General features: G+C 53.0%; 1 protein-coding gene across 1 annotated transcript; it reads right to left on the bottom strand.

Moving 5' to 3' along the window:
- Window positions 1–265: 265 nt before the first annotated feature.
- NATD1 (N-acetyltransferase domain containing 1) lies at window positions 266–8,489 on the bottom strand (the record flags this gene model as incomplete). The annotated part of the gene is made up of 3 exons (XM_080713364.1): window positions 266–382; window positions 1,129–1,247; window positions 8,396–8,489. The coding sequence occupies 3 exons, from the start codon at window positions 8,487–8,489 to the stop codon at window positions 266–268; spliced, it is 330 nt and encodes a 109-aa protein (XP_080569490.1).
- Between the last annotated feature and the right edge of the window lie 15,665 nt (window positions 8,490–24,154).

Raw genomic sequence — 24,154 nt, 5'->3', positions numbered from 1 at the left:
CGGTGGTGGCGGTGGCAGGTGTCACGCTGGCCTCCTGCTCCCCCTAAGGGTGGGGGCCCAGCGCACCCGGGAGGCCCCTGCAAAGCTGCGGTCTCTGCAGGACGGGGTGACGACGGGCCTTCTGTGCGTCCCGGCCATCCTCCTAAGGGACCACAGGCGTGCGTCCTTACAAAAATAACTCTGCGCCCGTCCCAGCGGGCGCGGGTTCCTGAGGGCAGGCGGCGGTCCGGTGGTGGCGGCAGGAATGCTCCGCCCGCTGCCAGGGCTACGGCTGCAGCCGCTCCAGGTACTGCGGCAGGGGGTTCTCCTTGACGTATTTCTGGATGTACCAGCAAGTAAGATGCGCCTTCAGGTTCTCCTCCACCACGAAATCCAGGGCGGCCTGGGGCCAGGCAGAGGGGGAGCGCTGTCAGAGCCCGGGAAATCCCCCCGCGGATCAGCAGGCCCATAGAACTGGCGCGGGCTCCTGGGGGCCCTGAAGGCCATTCCTGCGGCTGCTCTGACCGCCCTCACCAACCCCAAACCCAGTCCAAGCAGTTTGTTTTTGTTTTTTTGCCATACTGGGGATGGAACCCAGGGGCTTTCTACCTCTGGGATGCACTCTCAGACCTATTTTATATTTTATTTGGAAACAGGGTCTCACTAAGTTGCTGAGAGCCTCACTAAGTAGCTGAGGCTGGCTTCGAACCTGCGCGATCCTCCTGTCTCAGCCTCCCAAGTGCTGGGATGACAAGCGTGCACCACCACGCCCAGCTAGCTTGGGGATGGGACCAGAGGTGGGGCGGGCGGGCGGCCGGAGCCCACCGAATTGGCCCCTCATCTATTTGCTCCACAAGGACTTAGCAAGCACTGCCGCGTGTCTGGCCCTAAGGTCAAGCACGGAACCAGGCCACGGCGTGGCTTCCCTAGAGGACGGGCTGCCCGGGGCTCTGCAGATCAGGAGCCTGGGCCCGAACTGCTGCCACCTGCCGGAGAGGGCCAAGGAGGGTGGCTACACCACCCAACACCACCCACTGCCCGCTGAGCCCCGTTGGCAGGGTGGGCCTGTGGGCCTGCACTCGGGCCACGCAAGCCAGAGCCACGCAGGCCGAGCAAGAAGGCGCCCCCCCAACCTGCCGCCCTCCCTACCTTAGCCAGGTGCTTGGCGATGCCGCGTCCACGGTAGGCGTCGGGGACCTCGGTGTGCTGAAGGTCCACGATCCTCTTGCCCACATACTCGTAGAGAAGCACTGCCCGGTCGTGACACCCTGGAGGGTTGGGATGGAGAGAGGTGAGGCGGGGCCGGCAGGGGGAAGTCCTGCAGGGCCCAGCGGAAGGACCCGGCACCCCAGCTGGCCAGAGACATGGGCCAAAGCAGGCACTGTATAAACCCCGCCACTGTTGCCCCCCTCAGCGCCCCAAAGACACCCGGCCTGTTCTCTGGGTCCTCACCTAAGCCACTGGGATTCTCAAGGTCCAATTCTGGACCCAGAGCAGGGCCCAGCAACTCTACCATAATAGCAGAGAAAGATAAGGCAGGAGCGCCGGCCGTGGCTCCGCAGTCAGCACCGCCCAGCACAGGCCCTGCTCACCCCAGCACCGCACACAAACCAAAGACTGAGAGGCAGGGCCACCGGCTGCTCCGGATGCCTGCTGGAGCCTGGCCGGATGAGCAAAGACCAGGGGCTGTGGCCCAAAGTCCATGAGAAACCGATGCTGGGCACGGCAAGCAGAATGTCACACTCTGCCGGGACAGCAGCGCTCCAGACACCCCAACTCCCTCCCGAAAACGTGGAGCTGAGATTCCGTGCATCGGTTTTTAGTTCCCGCCTGTCTGTCCACTTGACTATCCACTCATCAACCACTGTGCACTCACCCACCCATTCACCAGCTGTCCATCGAATCAGCCACCTGCCTACCCACCCGCCCATCCATCCACACACCCACCAGCCCATCCATACACACATCCATCCATACACACACACACCCATCCATCCATCCATCCACAAACCCACCGATCGATCCATCCATCTATCCATCTATCCACAAACCCATTGATTCATCCATCTATTCATCCACGATCCATCCATTCATTCATCTATCCATCCACATACCCACTGATCCATCCATCCACAAACCCATCGATCGATCAATCGATCCATCCATCCACCCACCCACAAACCCATCCATCTATCCATCCACACATCCATCCATTCATCCGTCTATCCATCCATCCACATACCCGCTGAACCATCCACTAAACCACGGATCCATCCACCCACCCACTCATCCATCGATCCATCTACATTCCCCTATCCACCTATTCATCGACTGAACCATCCAAAGTGTGTGTGTGTGTGTGTGTGTGTGTGTGTCTGGTACTGGTGATTGAACCCAGACGCATTCTACCTCTGAGCTACAGCCCCGTCCCTATGTGATTTGATATTTTAATTATTTATTTATTTTTGTGTGGGAGGGTACTTGGGATGGAACCCAGGGGCATTCTACCTCCCAGCTATACCTCCAGCCCCATTTTATTCTTTTATTTTGAAAGTTGCAGATTTATTTTATTATTATTTTGAAACAAAGTCTTTCGATGTTGCAGAGTGCCTCACTAAGTTTCTGAGGCTGAGCCCCCCTCCCCCATTGTGGCACACTTGTAATCCCAGTACTTGGGAGGCTGAGACAGGAGGATCGCTGGTTCAAGGCCAGTCTCAGCAACTTAGTGAGGCTCTCAACAACTTAGTGAGAGCTTATTTCAAAATTAAAAAAAAAAAAAAAAAAAAAGGTAGCCGGGCGTGGTGGCGCACGCTTATAATCCCAGCATGCTTATAATCCCAGCATGCTTATAATCCCAGCATGCTTATAATCCCAGCATTCGGGAGGCTGAGAGATCGGAGGATTGCAGTTCAGGGACAGCCTCAGCTACTTAGTGAGGCCCTCTGTAACTCAGTGAGACCCAGTTTCAAAATATATAATAAAAAACAGGGCAGGAGGTGTAGCTCGGAGGTCGAATGCCCCTGGGTTCCACCCCCAGACCCACTAAATAAATAAATAAATAAATAAATAAATAAATAAATAAATAAATAAAAATAAAAAAGGGCTGGGAGTGTAGCTCAGAGGTATTAGAATGCCCCTGAGTTCAATCCTCAGTACCCCACCAAAAAAAAAAAGTTTCTGAGGCTAGCCATGAACCTGCAATCCTCCAGTCTCAGCCTCCCAAGTACTGAAATTACAGGTGTGCACCACCATGCCTGGCTCATCCATCCAGTGTTTACGGGGCCAGAGGCAGTGATTCAGGTGCTGGACACACAGGCAGGATCAGGACAGACAAGGAGCCCTGCACTTGTGAAGCTGACAGGGGAGGAGACAGATAAACAAGAAAGGCAGGCGCACAGGCCGGCCTCAGAAATTACCGAGATTCTCAGCCGGGCGTGGCGGCACATACTTGGAATCCCAGTAGCTGGGAGGCTGAGACCGTCTGGGCTACTTAGTGAGGCCTTCCACAACTTAGTGAGGCCTGGTTTCAAAATACAGAATAACAAATAAGCCGGGCGTGGTGGCGCACACTTGTAATCCCAGCATTCGGGAGGCTGAGACCACCGGAGGGCTGCTGCTCACCCTGCCCCCCCCATCCCAGGTGGGCCCCTCCTCATTTTAGGTGACCCCAATACCACCTCAGCAGAGGCATTCCCTTGCCTGTCCGCGGCTTCCATCATGGAGCAGCAGGACAGGCCTGAGGGCATCCCCACCAGCCACACTGTTACTTCAGGGTGCTCGCCCGCCGGGCCAGGGCAGCCGGGCCTGTGGGTGCCACTATCTCAGCTCTAGGGGACAGGCACCGCCCTAGGCCCTTATCAGGACTGCGCTCTAAGATCCCCAAACTGGCACAGAGTGGGCGCCACCAGTCACTCACCAGGAGGCAGAGCTATTTTTTATTCTGTACTTTGAGGCAGGGTCTCACTGGGTTGCGGAGGGCCTCACTAAGTGGCTGAGGCTGGCCACGAACCTGCGATCCTCCTGCCTCAGCCTCCCGAATGCTGGGATTCCAAGTGTGCACCACCACGCCTGGTTTAATAATTTCTTCTGAAACAGAATCTTGCTAAGGTGCCGGTGCTGGCCTCAAACCTGAGATCCTCCTGACTCAGCCTCCCAACTGCTGGGATTACAGGCATGCATCACAGCACAGGCTCAGAGTCCTTGCTTTCTAGGGTAGTTTAAAACTTTTTTTTTTTCCCTGTACTACACTCATGGCCCTATTTTATTTTTTTCTTTGGAAACAGGCTCTCCCTAAGTTGCTGAGGCTGGCCTTGAACCTGTGATCCTCTTGTCTCTGCCTCCCAAGTACTGGGATGAGAGGCATACGCCACTACACTGGTTGATCCTTTACAACTTATGTTGAGCACACAGTAGGTGCTCAACAGATAACAGCGGACCATATTCCAACCATTCCACCTTGAGATGAAAGAGGCAATCCAGAGAGGCAATTTGCTTCCCTGGGCCGGGAGTAGTGGCACTCGTTTGTCATCCCACCCAGCATTCGGGAGGCTGAGACAGGAGGATCCAGGTTCGTGGCCAACCTCAGCTACTTAGCGAGTGCTTTGCAACTCAGTGCGACCCTGTTTCAAAATAAAGAATAAAAAATAGGGCATGTAGCTCAGAGGTAGAATGCCCCTGGGTTCCATCCTCGGTACCACAATTTAATAAATGAATAAATGAATAAATAAATGCAGCTGCTTAGCCCGGTACTCACAGCCTGCAAGGCACACAGCGGCCTGGCCTCCAGGGTTACTCATAGGCTTGAGGCCCAAGGAAAGCCTCAGTCAGTCCCTGCTAGGGCAGGCCTGGGTGGATCTCAGACCAGACAGTCCCTTCCCCTTGGGTACAAGCCCAGCCCCAGCCCTCTGATCAACCTGAAGGCCTGCCCTGGGCTGTGCATGAACAGGAGCTGACGGCCTCTGGCCTCAGGCCTCTGGCCTCCTTCCCCTCCTTGAGGCGTGGCTGGGAGGATTCCTGGCCAAGCCTGGTGTTAGCCACAGATTCTAGAAGGGGGCAAATTTAAGAATAAGGTCTAAACTGGGCGTGGTGGCGCATGCTTGTAATTCCAGTACTTGGGAGACTGAAACAGGAGGACCACAGGTTGCTGGCCAGCCTCGGCTACTTAGTGGGGCCCTCTGTAACTTAGTGAGACTCTGTTTCAAAATAAAGAATAAAAAATAGGCTGAGACCTGAGGATGGAGGTTCGAGGACAGCCTCCGCTACTAAGTGAAGCCCTCTGCAACTAAGTGAGACCCTGTTTCAAAATAAAGTATAAAAAACTGGGCAGGGGGTGTAGCTCGGAGGTTAAATGCCTCTGGATTCCATCCCCAGACCCACACACACACACACAAAAAAAAGAGCTGTGGGTGTAGCTTGGAGGTAGAATGCCCCTGGCTTCCATTCCCAGTACTGCCAAAAAAAAAAAAAAAAAAAATACACACACACACACACACACACACACACACACACACACGGTCTGAAGCCCCACTTGATGATACAGGTCTATAATCCCAGTACTTGGCAAACTGAGACAGGAGAATCGCAGGTTCAAGGCCAGCCTCAGCAACCTAGTGAGACCCTGTTTCAAACTAAAAAATAAGAGCCGGGCGTGGTGGGGCACCACCACGCTTGTAATCCCAGCATTCGGGAGGCTGAGACAGCTCTGCCTCCACTCGGGGGCCTCCACCTCGCCTCCTAGGAAACGGAGGATCATGGTTTGCTGGTTCGCAGCCAGCCTCAGCTACTACTTAGTGAGGCCCTTTGCAACTCAGCGAGACACTGTTTCAAAATAAAGAATACAAAAATAAAGAAAGAAGGAGGTATAGCTCAGAGGTTGAATCCTCTAGGTTCCACCCCTAGTACTGCAAATAAGTAATCAAATAAATAAATAAAAATAAAAAGTACTGGGAGTGTAAGCTCAGAGCTAGAACATTCGGGTTCAATCCTCAGTACCAAAAAGAAAAAAAGAACATGGTCCAACTGTAGGCAGCCCTGAGGGCTCGTCCTTTGGGGGTGCCCATTTCCCTTCTCTCTGTGAGCCTGACCACTGGGCCTTCCCGAGCTGCCAGGGAAAACAGACCTCCCTGGAACTCGGCAAACCTCAGAAAAGAGGATTTGAAAATCCACAAGGTCCCGCCTGGATGGCACTGGGTGCCCCACAGCAGTGGCGGCGGCCCAGCACCCACACCGGAGGCCCAGGCGCTCCTGACCGCCCGCAGGTGTGGGTTCTAGAGTCAGGTGCGGCGGATGGGATCCCAGCTCTGCCTCCACTTGGGGGCCTCCACCTCGCCTCCTAGGAAACGGCCACAGTGATGTCTAAGAGCCTGGAACATCCCAGGAGCACAGCAGGGACCTCCAGGCAGTAATTCTGTTTCCAGTCCCCTCGGGCCTCCTAGGGAGTGGGCTGGTAAAAACTTAGAAAATGAGGACTTGGATTAAATAATGCAGCCCAGTGCAGTCTTCAGGAGGTGGGACTCTCGGAGGATCACAGGTTTGAGGCCAGCCTCAGTCACTTAGCAAGACTCTGTTCAAAAAAATGGAGGTAGCCGGGCGTGGTGGCGCACGCTTGTAATCCACACGCTTGGAAGGCTGAGACAGGAGGATCGCACAGGTTCGAAGCCAGCCTCAGCTACTGAGTGAGGCTCTCAGCAACTTAGTGAGACCCTGTTTCCAAATAAAATATAAAAAAAGGTCTGGGATTATAGCCCGGAGGTAGAAAGCCTCTGGGTTTCACCCCCCAGTACCACCAAAACAAACAAACAAAAAAAGGAGGTCTGGACGCCCCTGGGGGCGCCCCAGGACAAGATCGCCTGCCTGCCAGCCAGGCATCCCAGCTACCCAGGAGGCTGGGACAGGGAGGGGGCAAGTGTGAGGCAGGCCAGCCTCCCCAGCCCCTGCTTCAAAATAAACCATCACAAGGGGTTGGAGTTGCAGCCCGGAGGTAGAATGCGGACACACACACACACACACACACACACACACACACACAACAACAAATGTTCGGTCCAAGTTTATCAGGCTTGGTAGACACAGACACACACACACACACACACACACACACACACACACGCTCAGTCCGAGTTTACCAGGCTTGCTTGACACACACACACACACAGACACAAAGAAATACACACTCAGCCTGAGTTTACCAGGCTTGATAGACACACACACACACACACACAAAGTGACAAATGTTTAGTCCGAGTTTACCAGGCTTGCTAGACATACACACAGACACACACACACTCAGTCCGAGTTTACCAGGCTTGCTAGACACACACACATATGCTTGGTTCAAGTTTATCAGCCTTGCTAGACAACAGACACACACACATACACACACGACAAATGTTTGGTCCAAGTTTATCAGGCTTGGTAGACACACAGACACACACACGCTCAGTCTGAGTTTACCAGGCTTGCTAGACACACACACACACACACACACTCAGTCCGAGTTTACCAGGCTTGCTAGACACACACACACACACACACACACACACACACGTTCAGTCCGAGTTTACCAGGCTTGCTAGACACACACACACACACATATGCTTGGTTCAAGTTTATCAGCCTTGCTAGACGACACACACACATATGCTCTGTTGGAGTTTATCAGGCTTCCTAGACACACACGCACACACACAAATGACAAATGTTTGGTCCGAGTTTACCAGGCTTGCTAGACACACACACACACACACACACACGTGCACGACAAATGTTTGGTCCAAGTTTATCAGGCTTGGTAGACACACAGACACACACACACACGCTCAGTCCGAGTTTACCAGGCTTGCTAGACACACACACAGACACACACACACAGACAGACACACACACACATGCTCAGTCCGACTTGACCAGGCTTGCTAGACACACACACAGACACACACACACGCTCAGTCCGACTTGACCAGGCTTGCTAGACACACACACAGACAGACACACACACACACACACACACACACGCTCAGTCTGAGTTGACCAGCTTGCTAGACACACACACAGACACACACACACGCTCAGTCCGAGTTGACCAGGCTTGCTAGACACACACACAGACACACACACACGCTCAGTCCGAGTTGACCAGGCTTGCTAGACACACACACAGACACACACACACGCTCAGTCCGAGTTGACCAGGCTTGCTAGACACACACACATATGCTTGGTTCAAGTTTATCAGCCTTGCTAGACAACAGACACACACGCGCGCACACACACGCACACACGCGCGCGCGCGCAGGCTGGGTCCCCTCAGGCTTGCGGGGCACAGCCCTCCCCACCGCAGGGCCCCCTCCCACCCCGCCGCACTGCACGGATGGGGAAACTGAGGCGCGGGCGGCCGCGCGCGGGGACAAAGGCGTACCGTTGAGGCGCACGGAGAACTGGCGGCGCCGGCGGTCGTGCTCCACGCGGATCGGGCCGCCGGGCTCGGGCGCGGGCGCGGCGGGCTGCGCCATGGGCGGCGGGCCCGGCGGGCGCGGGCGGCGGCGCTGACACCGGGCGGCGGGGGCGGGGCCGGAAATCAGCTGTGCGGTCACGTGGCCGCGCCGCCGCCTTTTTGTTTTGATCCCGTCGGGGCGGCTCTTAAAGGGCCCGCGCGCCTCGCCGGCCGCGTGCCACGGGGCCCGAACAAAACAGGGCGCGCCGCCGCGGCGCGGGGCCCCGACGCGCACGCGCGCGCAGGCACGCACGCCCATCCCCCCCGTGAAGCCCCCAGGGCCCGGTGCCCCTCCCCCAGGACTTGCGGAGGCTGAGACCAAGGAGAAGCACAGGGTTGAAGCCAGCCTCAGCAACTAAGGGGATAGCTTGTTTCAAAGTGAAAAATAAAAAGCCTTTCTTTTTTCTTTTCTTTTCTTTTTTTTTTTTTTTAAAGCCGGGCGTGTTGGCGCACTCTTGTCATCCCAGCATTTGGGAGACTGAGACAGGAGGACCGCGGTTCGAGGACAGCCTCGGCCGCTTCCTGAGGCCCTTGGCAACTCGGTGAGACCCTGTTTCAAAATAAAGAATAATTAAAAGCCGAGCGTGGTGCCACACGCTTGTAATACCTGCCCTTGGGAGGCTGAGACAGGAGGATCACACGGGTTCGAAGCCAGCCTCAGCTACTTAGTGAGGCTCTCAGCAACTCAGTGAGACTCTGTTTCCAAATAAAATATAAAATAGGTCTGGGAGTATAGCCTGGAGGTAGAAAGCCTCTGGGTTCCACCCCCAGTACCACAAAAAAAAAAAAATAAAAATAATAATAAAGAATAAAAATATAGGGCAGGGGAAGTGTAACTCAAAGGTAGAATATTCCCCAAAATAAAGCCCTTTTTGCGGGGAGAGAGGGAGGCAGGGAAGTGTAGCTCAGAGATAGAACACGCATAGGGCCAGCCCCAGCATCAAGTAAATAAGGTACAGGGCAGTTTATTTTATTTATTTATTTATTTATTTATTTATTTATTTATTTATTTTTTGTGTGTGCTACTGGGGTTCCTAGAAGCCCTTCTATCTCAGGGCTACACTCCCAGACCTATTTTTATACTTTTTTACTTGGAAACAGGGTCTCTTAAGTCAGTGAGGCTGACTTTGAACCTGTGCCATCCTCTTGTCTCTGCCTCCCAAGTGCAGGGATTACAAGTGTGCACCACCGTGCCTGGCTCCTAAAATAATTCTAATCCCCCGGACAATCCTCATTTATTTTTTTTATTTTTTTGCGGGTGTGGGGATGGAACCCAGGGGCTTTCTACCGCCAAACAACACCCCCAGCCCTGTTTTTTATTCTTTATTTTGAAACAGGATCTCACTAAGTTGCGAAGGGCCTCACTCAGTAGCTGAGGCTGGCAGCGAACCGCGATCCTCCTGTCTCTGCCTCCTGAATGCTGAGATTAAAAGCGTGTGCCACCTCGCCCGGCTAATCCTCATTTATTAAGCACTTGCTGTGTGCACAGCCTGTACCGGCCCAGCCTTATTACACAGGGAGCGCTCTGTCAGGAGCCACTGAGCTTAGTGAAAATGCTCATTACAAGCCCGAGAAATCAGCATGCCTTGACTCCATTTTACACAAGAGCCAGCGGAGGCCCAGGGACAGAGGAAGACGGGCTGGTGCACTTGCCGCTGAGGCCCTGGGCCGTTGGAGCTGAGGACTCATCCTTCCGGGACCAGGTGGAGGCCAGAGACAGGCAAGGACATGCTTGAAGACACAGGGCTCTTGACACCAACATTAGTTATTTGTGTGTGTGTGTGTGTGTGTGTGTGTGTGTGTGTGTGTGTATGGTACTGGGGGTGGAACCCAGGGGCCTTTTATCTCCGGGCTACACTCCCAGACCTATTTTATCTTTTATTTGTAAGTTGCTGAGAGCCTCACTAAGTAGCTGAGGCTGGCTTCCAACCTGTGCGATCCTCCTGTCTCAATCTCCCAAGTGTGGGGATTACAAGCGTGCGCGGCTTAAGAGATTCTATAAAGGGAACTGGACAAAGCATGCTTTTTCTCATCTGGCTTCTATGTCTCCAGGCTTATCTGAGATGTGTCTGTTTATGGCTTGTGTCTGTGTCATCGCCGAGAACTCTCATGTGTACCTGCCGCAGCCGAAGGTGTACAGTTTCTTTGGGTTTGAGACTATTATAAGTAGATTTGCCAGCCGGGCGTGGTGACGCAGGTTTGTAATCTTAGAACTTGGGAGGCTGAGACAGGAAGATCTCAGGTTCCAGGCAACCTAGTGAGGCCCTGCTTCCGAATAAGAAATAAAATAAGGCTAGGGATGTAGCTTGGAAGTAGAAAGCCTCTGGGTTCAATCGCCATGGCAAAATTATATGTATATCTGCCAGCCAGGCATAATGGTGCACACTTGTAGTCATGGTACTTGAGAGACTGAGACAGGAGGTTCACAGGTTCGAGGACAGCCTCAGCAAATCCTGAGATTTATCAATTTACCAAGAGCCTGTTTCCAGATTAAAAAGAAAAAGTAGGGCTGGGGGCTGGGCGTGGTGATGTATGGCTGTAATCCCAGTACTTAGATAGGAGGGTCGCCGGCCAGACTCAGCTACTTAGTGAGGCCCTCCACAATTTAGTGAGACCCTATTTCAAAATAAAGAATAAAAAATAGGTCTGGAGATGTAGCTTGGAGGTAGAATGCCCCTGGGTTCCATCCCCAGTACTGCAAAATAATAAATAATATAAATAAATAAATAAATAAGAAAGAAACATGGTCTCCCTGAGTTACCGAGGGTCTCACTAAGTTGCCAAGGCTGGCCTCGAACCTTCAATCCTCTAGTCTCAGGCTCCCAGGTACTGGGATTAGCCTGGCTTTGTGAACACCTTTTGTGTGTCTTCTGTCCCTGTTTTTTTTCTCTTTTGATTTGTTGGTATTTTGCTGTCTGCTTCTGCGTCCTCAGGTGAGATATATTTACTGAGACAATCCTTTCTTAGCAGATCATTTCTCTTCGTTTAACAAGCGTGTGTTCTATCCCAGGAAACAAAACAAGGCTGGGGAGTGATTCATTCCTTACAAGGAGACAGAAAGGGATCCTGGGGTCACAGAGGGCCTGACCTCTCTGAGTCAGAAGCTCTCCTGCTTATCTTAGGCGACTTCTCTGTCGCTGGGGAGCTGGGGTGCCTGGGGAAGCCGGAACATGTTCCTGGAAGTGTCACCAACACCGCGTTTACCCAGAGCTGCGCCCAGAGCCCACCTCCTCCCGGAGAGTCAGGAACAACATCCGGGGCCTGCAGCATCCCCCAGCCTGGAGCCCGGAGAGCCCTGGCCACGTCCTGGGCCAGCCCGGCGAGCTCGGGGCTGTGTTCTTTGTCCTCTCATTCTCTCCCACATTCATGTATTTATTTACTTAATTATTTGCTTATTTTTATTTTACTTATTTTTAATTTTATTTATTTATTTATTTTGCGGTACTGAGGATGGAACCCAGGGGCATTCTACCTCGGAGCTACACCCTCAGTCCTATTTTTTTTATTCTTTATTTGGAAACAGGGTCTCACAGAATTGCAAAGGGCCTCTGTAAGTAGCTGAGGCTGGCTTCCAAACTGTGCAATCCTCCTGTCTCAGCCTCCCAAATGCTGGGATTACAAGCGTGCGCCACCACGCCTGGCTTTTATTTATTTATTTACCTACTTACTTACTTATTTATTTATTTATTTACTTAGTGCCGGCAATGAACTAGTGAGCTACACCTTCAAGTCCCTTTATTTATTTAGCGTTTGTTGTGTGGCACTAGGGATGGAACCCAAAGGCATTTTACCTTCAAGCTACACCACCCCCTAGCCTAATTTTTTATTTCTTATTTGGAAACAGGGTGTTGCTAGGTTGCTGAGAGCCTCACTGAGTTGCCGAGGCTGGCTTTGAACCTGCGATCCTCCTGTCTCAGCCTCCCAAGTACTGGGATTACAGGTGTGCACCACCATGCCCGGTAGTAAGAGATATTTCAAAGTGGAGGAGAAAGCGGGCGTGGTGGCGCACACCTGTAATCCCAGTACTTGGGAGGCTGAGACAGGAGGATCGTAGGTTCCTGGCCAGCCTCAGCTACTTAGTGAGGCCCTCTGCAACTTAGTGAGACCTTGTTTCAAATAAAAGAATAAAAAATGGGGCTGGGGGTGTAGCTCGGAGGTAGAATGTGCCTGGATTCAATCCCTAGTAGCAATAAATAAATAAATAAATAAATAAATAGGGGTGGGAGTATAGCTTGGAGGTAGAACAGCTATAGTTTCAATCCTCAGCATCACAAAAAGAAAGAAAGAAAGAAAGAAAGAAAGAAAGAAAGAAAGAAAGAAAGAGAAATTTATCACCCTGTTGGAAATGTTTACTTATTTATTTTTTAATTAATTTTTTTGGCAGTATTGGGGATGGAACCAAGGGGCATTCTACCTCCAAGCGACACCCCCAGCCCTATTTTTTTTATTCTTTATTTTGAAACGGGATCTCACTGAGTTGCAAAGGGCCTCACTAAGTAGCTGAGGCTGTCTGTGAACCATAATCCTCCTGTCTTAGCCTCCTGATTGCTGGGATTACCAGCCGTGTGCCACCATGCCCGGCTCCTACTTATTTATTTATTAGCATTATTACTATTTTGGGGACTGGGGATTGAACTCAGGAGCATTCTGCCTCTAAGCCACACCCCCAGCCCTGTTGCTGAGGCTGGCCTCAAACCTGCCATTCTCCTGTCTCAACCTCCCGAGCAGGTGTGCGACCGGCTTGCCGGGGGTTTTTAAGCCCTGCAGGAAGCCTTTCTGGAACATGGAGAAATAAAAAAAAAAAAAAATAGGAACAATGAATGTGTGCTGCAGTTGCTGACGATGTGCCAGGAAGCCCCGTGGTGGCTGAGTCGGGGGAGCCAAGAGGACACCAGGTCATAGGTACGAGGTATCATTCTTTCAGACACCCCTGTAGGTCATTTAGCAAGTGCTGAGCACCTACTGTGCACCCTGCCATGTTCTAAGGGGACGCTGCAGTGAACTCCCTGCCCTTGCAGCTGCTCTGCTGGGCTTGTGGAGAGAGATAATAAGCAAAGAAAGAGGTAAATACAGGCTTGGTCAGATAGAGATAAGTACCCTGGAGAGATGTTCTCCAGGGGGGGATGGGTACGCTCCTGAGGAGGAAGTCCTGGTAGGGATAGATCTCAGCTGAGATGTGGTCTTGTTATGAGGAACTTGAAGGAAGTAAGGAGTCAGGTGTATTTGGAGGAATAGCTGTCCTCCCGGAGAGAAGAGCTGATGCGAAGGCCTTGGGGGTGTGTTAAAAAATACTGGGAGAAGGTGGGCGTGGTGGTGCACGCTTGTGATCCGAGGATTTGGGAGGCTGCGACTGGAGGATCACAGTTTCTTGGCCAGCCTCAGCAACTTAGTGAGCCCTTTGCCCCTGTTTCAAAAAATAAAGAATAAAAAAATTGGGCTGGGGGTATAGCTCGGAGGTAGAATGCCCCTGGATTCCATCCCTGGTGCAGCAAAATAAATAAATAAATAAATAAATAAATAAATAAATAAATAAATATAACAAATAAAATAAAAATAGGGCTGGGAACTATAGCTTGGAAGTAGAATGTCCCTGGGTTCCATCCCCAGTACCACAAAAAATTCAAAATAAAATTTAAAAAAATAGAGCTGGAGGTTGTAGCTCAGAAGTAGAGTATCCCTGGGTTACATCCCCAGTACTGCAAAAAAAATCAAAATAAAAAATAAAATAAAAAATAGCCTCCGGCCCCGACCCTGGGCGGGTGGGCAGGCGCTGGCGGGGCACCCCTAGGTGACCCCCTTCCCACCCGGAAGGACCCCGTGGTCTGGGCCTCTGGCCCTGACCCTGGGCGGGTGGGCAGGCGCTGGTGGGACACCCCTAGGCGACCCCCTTTCCACCCAGAAGGCCTCAGCTACTACTTAGTGAGGCCCTCTGCAACTCAGTGAGACCTTGTTTCCAAATAAAGAATAAAAAGTAGGGCAGGGGGTGTAGCTTGGAAGTCGAATGTCCCTGGGTTCCATCCCCAGACCCGCAAAAAAAAAAAAAAAAAAAAAAAAAATAGAGCTGGGGGTTGTAGCTTGGAGTTAGAATGTCCCTGGGTTTCATCTCCAGTAACACACACATATAATCCTCTTCCTCCACCCCCACCCCCCCCCAAAAAAAAAAACACTGGGAGAGCCAGGCACACACCTGTAATTGCAGTACTTGGGAGACTGAGACAGGAGGATTGCAGGTTTGGGGCCAGCCTCAGCAGTTTAGTAAGACCTTGTTTTTAAATAAGTAAGATAAGGCTGGGGGGTGTAACTCAGAGCAGGAATGCCCCTGGGTTCCATCCCCAGTACCAAGAAGGAGAAGGAGAAGAAGAGCAAGAGAAGGAGAAGGAGGAGGAGGAGGAGGGAGAATAGGAAAGTAAAGTTAAAGGAGGATTTGCATGTAGTAAAAATTCCTCCTTTGGGCATGGTCCTGCAGCTACTGAACAAACCCCTCTGGCCGGCAGCTGACCCTGACCGGTTATAAACAGGCTGTGAACAGGGCCCGGGGCTCCTTCCAGCCCCTCCCCCACCCGCCCAACCTGTCCTCGTCCCAGCCCTGCTGGGAGCCCGAGGGTGGCCTTCAGCCTTGGTGGCTGACCCAGGGTGCCCACGCTCTGGCCCTTTCTACCCTGCTGAGGATTCTGGGAGAGGACCCGCATACCCACTGCAGGGGGTGGGCCGGCAGGGAGCGGGCGGGACCCTGCACTGGTCCAGCTCTCACAGTAGCACGCAGGTGGGGCTGATCTGGGGGGGGGGCAGTGGCTCGCTGAGGACCAGACGTGGGGTCTTGGCCCCGCAGGACCACCCCCTTGAAGGGAGAGGAGCAAAAAACAGGTGTCAGGGGAGGCAAAGCCCTTAGCTCCTCACCCCTGGGCCTCCATTCTCCATCTGTGAAAAAGTGTAACAGCCGGGCGTGGTGGCGCATGCTTGTCATCCCAGCATTCGGGAGGCTGAGAATGGAGGATCGCGGTTCCTGGCCAGCCTCAGCTACTTAGTGAGGCCCTCTGCAACTCAGTGAGACCCTGTTTCCAAATAAAGAATAAAAAATAGGTCTGGGGGTGTAGCTCGGAGGTCGAATGCCCCTGGGTCCCGTCCCCTGAAACAACCACCACCACCCAGCGTGTCTCCCTGTGCACCAGAACGTTCCTAGTTTCCTGATCTTGTAGTTATTAATTTACTCATTCAGTTTAGTTACTTGTTTATTTTTCGGTAAATAGGGGTTGAACCCAGGGCAGTCTACCTCCGAGTTCCACCCTCAGCCCTATTTTAATCTGATTTTGAAACAAGGGCTCCCTGGGTTGGTGAGAGTCTCACTACTTGCTGAAGCTGTCCTTGAACCCCCGAGCCTCCATTCTCAGCCTCCCAAGCACTGGGATTACAGGCCTGTGCCACCACGCCCGGCTTCTTCCTCCATTTTTAAGCTCAACATTTAGCATATGACCCCAAAGTTCAGCCTGTCAAATGGCCTTTCCTGGGGAGCTGTCCACACGGGCACCCTGGGATTTCACCCTTCTTTTCTGCAGCTGTGTGTGGCGTGAACAGATGTTGCCCCGTCTTTACCCAGTGGCAATACTCCAGCCATTCCCAGTGACACCATCCTTTATGGATGGCGAATCGGGTCATATCTAAATATAGCCTCTGTGTCCCGCCCACGCTTTGGTTTTTTTTCTCTTCTGGGTGCACAGCTGTCTAACCAGCCCCCTGCTGATGCCTGTCTGGATTTCTTTTCTTTTCTTCTCGGCGGTACTGGGAATAGAACTCAGGGGCATTCTACCTTCAAGCTACACCCCCCAGCCCGATTTTTTATTTTTTAGTTTGAAACCGGCTCTCACTGAGTTGCAAAGGGCCTCACTAAGTAGCTGAGGCTGGCTTCGAATCTGTACGATCCTCCTGTCTCAGCCTCCCAAATGCTGGGATTATAAGTGTGCGCCACCATGCCCGGCTTATTATTATTATTATTATTATTATTATTATTATTATTATTATTTATGGTACTGGAGATTAAATTCTGGGGCATTCTACCTACTAGATACACCCCTAGCCCTTTTTCTTTTTTGTTTTGAAACACAGTCTCGCTGAGCGGCTGAGGCTCTGAGGCTGAGACCGGGGCCTGGAACCTTATGACCTCTGGTCTCAGCCTCCCAAGTGCTGGGATTCCAGGTGCCCAGCTGAGTTGTTTGGGATTGATGATATTCCTTTATCAAAGTCAGCCAGCCGGCCTAGGTTACCAGGCTGGTGGGTGATCCTGGGAGGGAGGCCTCAGAGGGACAGAGCCTCAGCCAGCACCAGTCTCCACCCACAGCCTGCCCCCTCGAACCCAGCAGCCTAGTTTACTTTCAGATTCCCATTTGCCAGGCAGCCCAGAATGTGGGCACTGCCATCCGGGCGTTACAGGTTCCTCCTGTGGATGTGGTCCCTCTCCTTAACTCTTTTTTTTTTTTCCAGTGGCATTCTACCTCTGAGCTACAACCCCAGCCCTTTTTTTCACTCTTAATTAATTAATTTTTTTGGTGGTACTGGGGGTGGAACCCAGGGTATTTCTACCTCCGGGCTATACTCCCAGACCTATTTTATATTTTATTTGGAAACAGGGTCTCACTAAGTTGCCGAGAGCCTCACTCAGTAGCTGAGGCTGGCTTCGAACCCATGCGATCCTCCTGTCTCAGCCTCCCAAGCGCGGGGATTACAAGCGTGCACCACCATGCCCGGCCTACTGTTTATTTTGAAACAGGGTCTCACTGAGTTGTGAAGGGCCTCACTATCCGCGATCCTCCTGTCTCAGCCTCCCAAATGCTGGGATTACAAGCATGGACCACCATGCCCGGCTTAATTTCTATTTTGAAACAGAGTCTCACTACATAGTTAGCTGGCCCAGAACCCGCGCTCCTCCAACTCAGCCTCCCAAGTACTGGGATGACAGTACTTGCCTCGGCTATGTAGTGAGGCCCTCTGCAATTTAGTGAGACTCTGTTTCCAAATAAGGAATAAAAAATTGGGCTGGGAAGCGGGTGTGGTGGTGCACGCTTGTAATCCCCGCGCTTGGGAGGCTGAGACAGGAGGATCACGCAGGTTCGAAGCCAGCCTTAGCTACTTACTGAGACCCTGTTTCCAAATAAAATATAAAAAATAGGTCTGGGAGTATAGCCCGGAGGTAGAAAGCCTCTGGGTTCCACCCCCAGTACCACCAAAAACAAATAAAAAAACAACAAAATAAAGAATAAAAAATTGGGCTGAGAGTGTAGCTTGGAGTTAGAGTGCCCCTGGATTTAATGCTCAGCACCAAAATTAATAAATAAGGAGGAATAAATATAAAAAATAAAAAGGAAAGTTAGAATGTCTCAAAGTTAGAATGTCCCCGTGTTCAATCCACAGTATCAAAAAAAAAAAGCAAAAACAAAACAAAAAAACTCTCATTTTTGCAGATGAAAAAACTGAGCCTCACCGCAGTTACACTCCCTGCAGGTCAGGGAGGTGCACTAGGAAGTGGAGACGCCAGGACAGGCTTTTTGGCAGCTCAAGGCGGGACTGAGGAGCCTGGCTGGAGCCTCCCAGGTGCCAGGGGTGCCAGCGCCCCACCCAGAAAGATGTGAAGGTCGCCAAGCCCCGCAGCACCACCCAGCTCACTATCTTCCCTCCCCACCCCTAAGCTCTGCCCAGCGTTATCTTTCGATTAGCAAGCTCCCCACCCTTAGTCCCAGGAGGCTCCAAGCCTCCCTTTTACCCGGCCTCCATCCTCAGCCTCTACCCCTCTCCCTCCAGCCACCGTGGCCTCTGCCTCCTCCTCAGGTCCCACTGGATCCTCATCCCCACCTGCGGTCCCCACAGACTCATTCCAGCCGTCCCAGTGGGGGAGGAAGCCCCTGCCTGGGAGACACGCTGACCACCTGGAGAGTGTCGTGGGTGGCCCTCTGCATGGCCGCTGTCTAGGACAAGTTCCAGAAGGGCTGTGCAGGTTTTTTTTTTTGGCATTGGGAATTGAACCCGGGGCATGCTACCTCCCAGCCACATTCCTAGTCCTTTTTAGTTTTTATTCTGAAAGAGGGTCTAAGTTGCTGAGGCTGTCCTCAAACCTGCGCTCTGGTCTCGGCCTCCCAAGAACTGAGATTTTAGGCATGTGCCACCAAGTCCAGGTGGTTTGGTTTTAAAAAATAGCTATAATCCCAGTAGTTGCCTCGGCTACTTAGTGAGATCCTGTTTCTAAATTAAAAAAAAAAAAAAAAAAAAAAGGTCTGGGAGTGTAACCTGGAGGTAGAAAGTCCCTGGGTTCCATCCCCAGGACCATTAAAAAAAAAAAAAAAAAAAAAAAAAAAAAAGGCTATTATCAAGCTGGATGACCACATCTGTAATACCAGTACTTGGGAGGTTGAGACCAGAGGAGGGCACCAGCAATTTAGCAAGACCCTGTTGATAAGTAAAATAAAAAATTAAATGCGAGTAAAATAAAAATAATGTGCATACGGCGGAGTGTGAAAAACACGAGAGAGGTCCGGTACACGTGGCATGTAAAGTTTTAATTGCACGGCTCTCCCGGGGATCAGGGCGAGGCACTGTGGGGCCCGCGCGCCTGTCCGAAGCTTGAGGACGCGGGCTCTCCTTTTAAAGGCATGCATCTCGCGAGATGAGGGTTTACTCGCGGGAATGCCCAATTCTTGCGGGGGTTTCAGCCCCTCCCTTGCCCTGCAGAGGTCATGTGACACAAAGTCACATGAGTGCAGGACCCAACTTAACATTCCGGCCTTTTGATGGTAGGGATAATGGATGACGATTGGACCCTCTAGCTTCTTCCTGCTGTCAAGGGGCGTCGTCAGGGGCCCCAGGCCGGGAGGAGTCGGGAGTTCAGTCCCCCAGAAGGGGGTGCAGGTGGGTGCATAGCTGCAGTGCGAATTGGAGGTTACCCTGGACAGCTTAGTGATGTGCGCTTGAGGAGGCTTGAACAGGCAAGGGCTATTAAAGAAAAAAACAAATCATGAGATTGAGCAGGCGACCAAAAAGGAGACTGGCTTACTCAGTACCTGGAGAGCTACCCTGAGCTGGCAAAGAGGATGGAGGTTGAGGGATCCAGGAGCCATCAGTCTTCAGCCAGGCTGAGTAGGGCCAGCGGCGGGGCCTGGTCTGGAAAGGTGCTCCCCCTGTGTTGAGGCACCTGGGGCTCACCCTTTTCCAAGGGCACTGTTCCAGTGGCCCTCCTGGCCACACGCCGAGCAGTCTGATTGGTAGGCGTGGCTTTGCCCCACTTGAGGCAGGCTCCTGGAGGTAGTTGTTGTTGCAGTCCTCCACACCTAGGTGGCGCTCCAGGGGGCTGAGCCGCCACCGCCAGCCAAAGGGCAGCTACCAGGGATCTGCTTTTTGGCAAAGTCGGAGTGTATGCTCCATTTCCGCCTGTTTCTCTCTGGAATTAAAACTTAGATGCTATGTTAAGGTTCTGTCAGCTGTGACGGACCTATACTCACAAAGAGCGCGTCCCGGGGCTGGTGTCCGGCAAGAATGGCAATGCAGACTCCCCACGGGCAGAGGGTGTCGCCCCAGCCCCGGCGTTTCCCACAGCACCTAGGGCGCGCCCACGCGGGCCGCCCAGCAAAATTGCAGTCTGGCGCGGGCCAAGATGGCGACTGTGACATCACCAGGCAGTGACTACGCGCCATCACAAAATGGCAGCTGGCGGGAAAATAAATGGAAGCTGATGGGGGAGAGCATTTGGAAGGATACCAGACCGCTTATAAAAGTTCCTAACTATTCCTGGGCCACCGCAACCTATTTCCCAACTCGTATCAAGGCAGACAGGCTCTCAGGGCATCTGCTAGTATAAAGGTTCGACTCCCCATAATTGGTTCGCGGGCGGAAACGAAGAACAGGAAATGGGCGTCCCCGGTTTCCCTGCTCAATCGTTCGGAAACAGAGGTTAAGAGATAGGGAAGAACGTCTTCATTCCTTCTCAAAACCGGAGGATGACCTGGTCATCCGCAGCGTGGTCCCAGTGGACCGGGGGACAATGGGTCACCAAGCGCTTGGATTTTTAGGTCCCAGTGGACCGGAAGACCCAAGTCCAGAACCCGCTAACCAAGGGAAGGAGGCAGTTTACCGGAGTGAAGTGTTGCCAGCCAGCGCTGGCTGCGACAGAAGCGCTGAGAAGCTGCTGGGAGCGTGGTGGAGCTGGGGCGCGTGGATGCCGGTGGCTGGTGTGGACGGCACTGGCGGCTGGCGCAGGTGGGATCAGTGGGGGTGCGCAGGCGGCATGGCTTGCCGGGCCCGCGGCGTGGAGACAAAATGGCTTCCAGGCACACGCCAGACATTGAGGCTGGGCCCCGAGGAGCACCGCCAGTGAGCCTGGCTTGGGGCGGGTGGGGCAAACCGGCCAGAGGTCCCGGCGGTGACCGGAGAACCAAGCTGGAACGGTGCTTTAGGAGGTACAAGCAGCAGGCAGAGGTCCTGGCCCGCGCAGGCAGTTGGCAGGCAGAGCAAGTGCCAAGCTGCCTGGCTCGGGCCAGAAAGATGGCCGCCGACTCCTAGGATTGGTTAGGAGTGGAAAGTGGGAGGGATTAAAGATTGTGAGGCCTCCAGTGAGGCCATGAGGTGGGAGGGGTTAAAGATGGCGAGGCCTCCAGTGAGGCCATGAGGTGGGAAGGGTTAAAGATGGCGAGGCCTCCAGTGAGGCCATGAGGTGGGAGGGGTTAAGGATGGAGAGGCCTCCAGTGAGGCCATGAGGTGGGAGGGGTTAAAGATGGCGAGGCCTCCAGTGAGGCCATGAGGTGGGAGGGGTTAAGGATGGCGAGGCCTCCAGTGAGGCCATGAGGTGGGAGGGGTTAAAGATGGTGGGGCCAAGATGGCGGCCCCCCAGTGATTTCACGTGTCCAAGATGGCGGGCCAAAGCTGGCGACCCCCCCCCCCCAGTAATTCCATGTGGCTGCTTACCGGAATGGCCAGGCCCAGGCAGCAGGGGTGGGCAGGCACAGGGTGAAGGGCGCCAGGGTGCGAGTCCGAGTGGAGGAACCAGCTGGAGCGCGGGCTGGACTTGGCGGGCTGGGGGCTGTTTAGCAGAGTGGCGGCCGCCTAGATGGAGGAGGCAGGCGGCCCTGGCAGGCGGGTCTAAGCAATGCCAGGCGCGGAGAAGACATAGGCGCGCGGTGTGGCGCAGTCCGCGGGCGGCGCGGTCCCATTCCAGCGGCGGGCGGCGTGGGCAGGCGGGAACGGCGGTTTTAGGAGGTCCAAGCGGCAGGCAGAGGTCCTGGCCCGTGCAGGAGGTAGTCCACGCAGGCACGGGGCGGCAGCGGCGGCAGTGGTGGGAGCAACGCCTGCAAGCGGAGCGCTGCTGTGGGACCTCGCAGTCAGCTGCTGGTGGGTCGGAGAGTCCGGGGCTCAAAAAGAGAGAGTAAAAATAAAAAGAGAAAAAAGGAAAAAAACGAAAAAAAAAAGAAAAAATGGGGAGGGACCCAAGAGTTCTCCCGGTTCGGCACCAAATGATAAGTAAAATAAAAAATTAAATGCGAGTAAAATAAAAATAATGTGCATACGGCGGAGTGTGAAAAACACGAGAGAGGTCCGGTACACGTGGCATGTAAAGTTTTAATTGCACGGCTCTCCCGGGGATCAGGGCGAGGCACTGTGGGGCCCGCGCGCCTGTCCGAAGCTTGAGGACGCGGGCTCTCCTTTTAAAGGCATGCATCTCGCGAGATGAGGGTTTACTCGCGGGAATGCCCAATTCTTGCGGGGGTTTCAGCCCCTCCCTTGCCCTGCAGAGGTCATGTGACACAAAGTCACATGAGTGCAGGACCCAACTTAACACCTGTTTCCAAGTTAAAAATAAAATAGACCTGAGTGTGGTGGCACAACCTTGTCATCCCAGGATTTGAGAGGCTGAGACAGGAGGATCACAGGTTCGAGGCCAGCCTCAGCTACTTAGGCCCTCCACAACTTAGTGAGACCCTATTTCAAAATAAGAAATTAAAAAAAAAAGTAGGACTGGGGGTGTAGCTCGGAAGTAGAAAGCCCCTGGGTTCAATCCCCAGTTCTGCAAAAAAAAAAAAAAAAAAAAAAAAAAAACAAAATAAAACGTGTAGCTCAAAGATAGAATATCCCTGGGTTCATTCCCCAGTAATTAAAAAACACACGTCTGGAGTCCGTGGCCCCAAGGGAGGAGTCCGCCACCCCAGCCTGTACATACAGTGCTGGCTCTGGGCAGGGGTCACCTCGGCGCCTCCGCATCTTCCTGCCGCAGACCGGGTGTCAAATCCCTCCACACAAAAAATATCCCGCAGACGCAAGACAGTGGAAATTGTCCTCAGGAGGGCAAAGAAGCCGCGGCTCTAGGCAGGACGCCGGGGGCATCCTGGCTGCCAGCGCAACAGATGTCAGAATCCCTCTGAGGCCCGGGCACTCAGGAGAGGCGGTACAGGCCCTTCTCCAGGGGCTCTGGGAGCCCTCCTCCACCAGGGACAAGTTCTTTCCACTGGAGAATGCCTGCCAGTTCCCAAGGCCCTCGCCCAAGGCCGACGCTCAGAATGCCCTTTGCCCTTTATACAAGAGCAGATTCACGGTGGGGGGTAAGCCTGGGACCTCTGGGGGGGTCTGGCAGGTGCCGGGGCATGGCCTGGGGTCCACCTCCTGTGCAAAGGGCCAGCCCCAAAGCCGCTGTAACCCAGGAGCACGCGGATGGGAGGTTTCTTGGCCTCTGGAGACAGGGAGCCTCTCCCCTTCAAGGAGAAGGAGAAAAGACTTCTCAGGAGGAAAGAAAACCCCAGTGTTAGCTGGGTATGGCGGCTCACACATGTGTGATCCCAATATCTGGGAGGCTGAGACTTAGTAAGAGCCAGTCTCCAAATAACAAAATAAAAAGGGCTTGGGGTAGAGTTTGGAGGCAGAACACCCCTGGGTTCAGTCACCTGTACTGGAAGAAAAACAGAGAGAGAGAGAGAGAGAGAGACAGACAGACAGACAGACACTGACCCAGAACTTTTTTTCCCCCCTCAGGACTGGGAATGGAACCCAGAGACATTCTACCTCCGAGCTACACCCCCAGCCCTATTTTTTATTCTTTATTTTGAAGCAGGGTCTCACTGAGTTGCAAAGGACCTCATTAAGTAGTAGCTGAGGCTGTCTGGGAACCGCGATCCTCCTGTTTCAGTCTCCCAAATGCTGGGATTATAAGCGTGCGCCACCACGCTCAGCATTTTTTTTTCTTTTTTCTTTTTCTTTTTTTTTTGTGTGTGTGGTACTGGGGATGGAACCCAGGGGCATTCTACCTCCAAGCTACACCCCCAGTCCTATTTTTTATTCTTTATTTTGAAACAGGGTCTCATTGAGTTTCAAAGGGCCTCGCTAAGTAGTAGTTGAGACTGGCCGCTGACTGATCCTCTGGTCTCAGCCTCCCAAATGCAGGGATTACAAGCATGTATCACCACGCCTGGCTACATACACCTAGCTCAGCCAGGTAACACTTCTGGTTTGAAAGCTACTGCCTGGAAGGCAGGGTGTGGTGGTGCATACCTGGAATCCCAGCTTTTGGGAGGCTGAGACTGGAGGGTCGTGGTTCCCAGACAGCCTCAGCTACTTAGGCCCTCCCCAACTCAGTGAGACCCTGTTTCAAAATAAAGAATAAGCCGGGTGTGGTGGCAAAGGCTTGTAATCCCCGCGCTTGGGAGGCTGAGCCAGGAGGATCGC

The sequence above is a fragment of the Muscardinus avellanarius genome (assembly GCF_963383645.1).
Source record: "Muscardinus avellanarius genome assembly, chromosome: 16".
Lineage (NCBI taxonomy): Eukaryota > Metazoa > Chordata > Mammalia > Rodentia > Gliridae > Muscardinus > Muscardinus avellanarius.
This window is presented reverse-complemented; position numbering and strand designations above follow the sequence as displayed.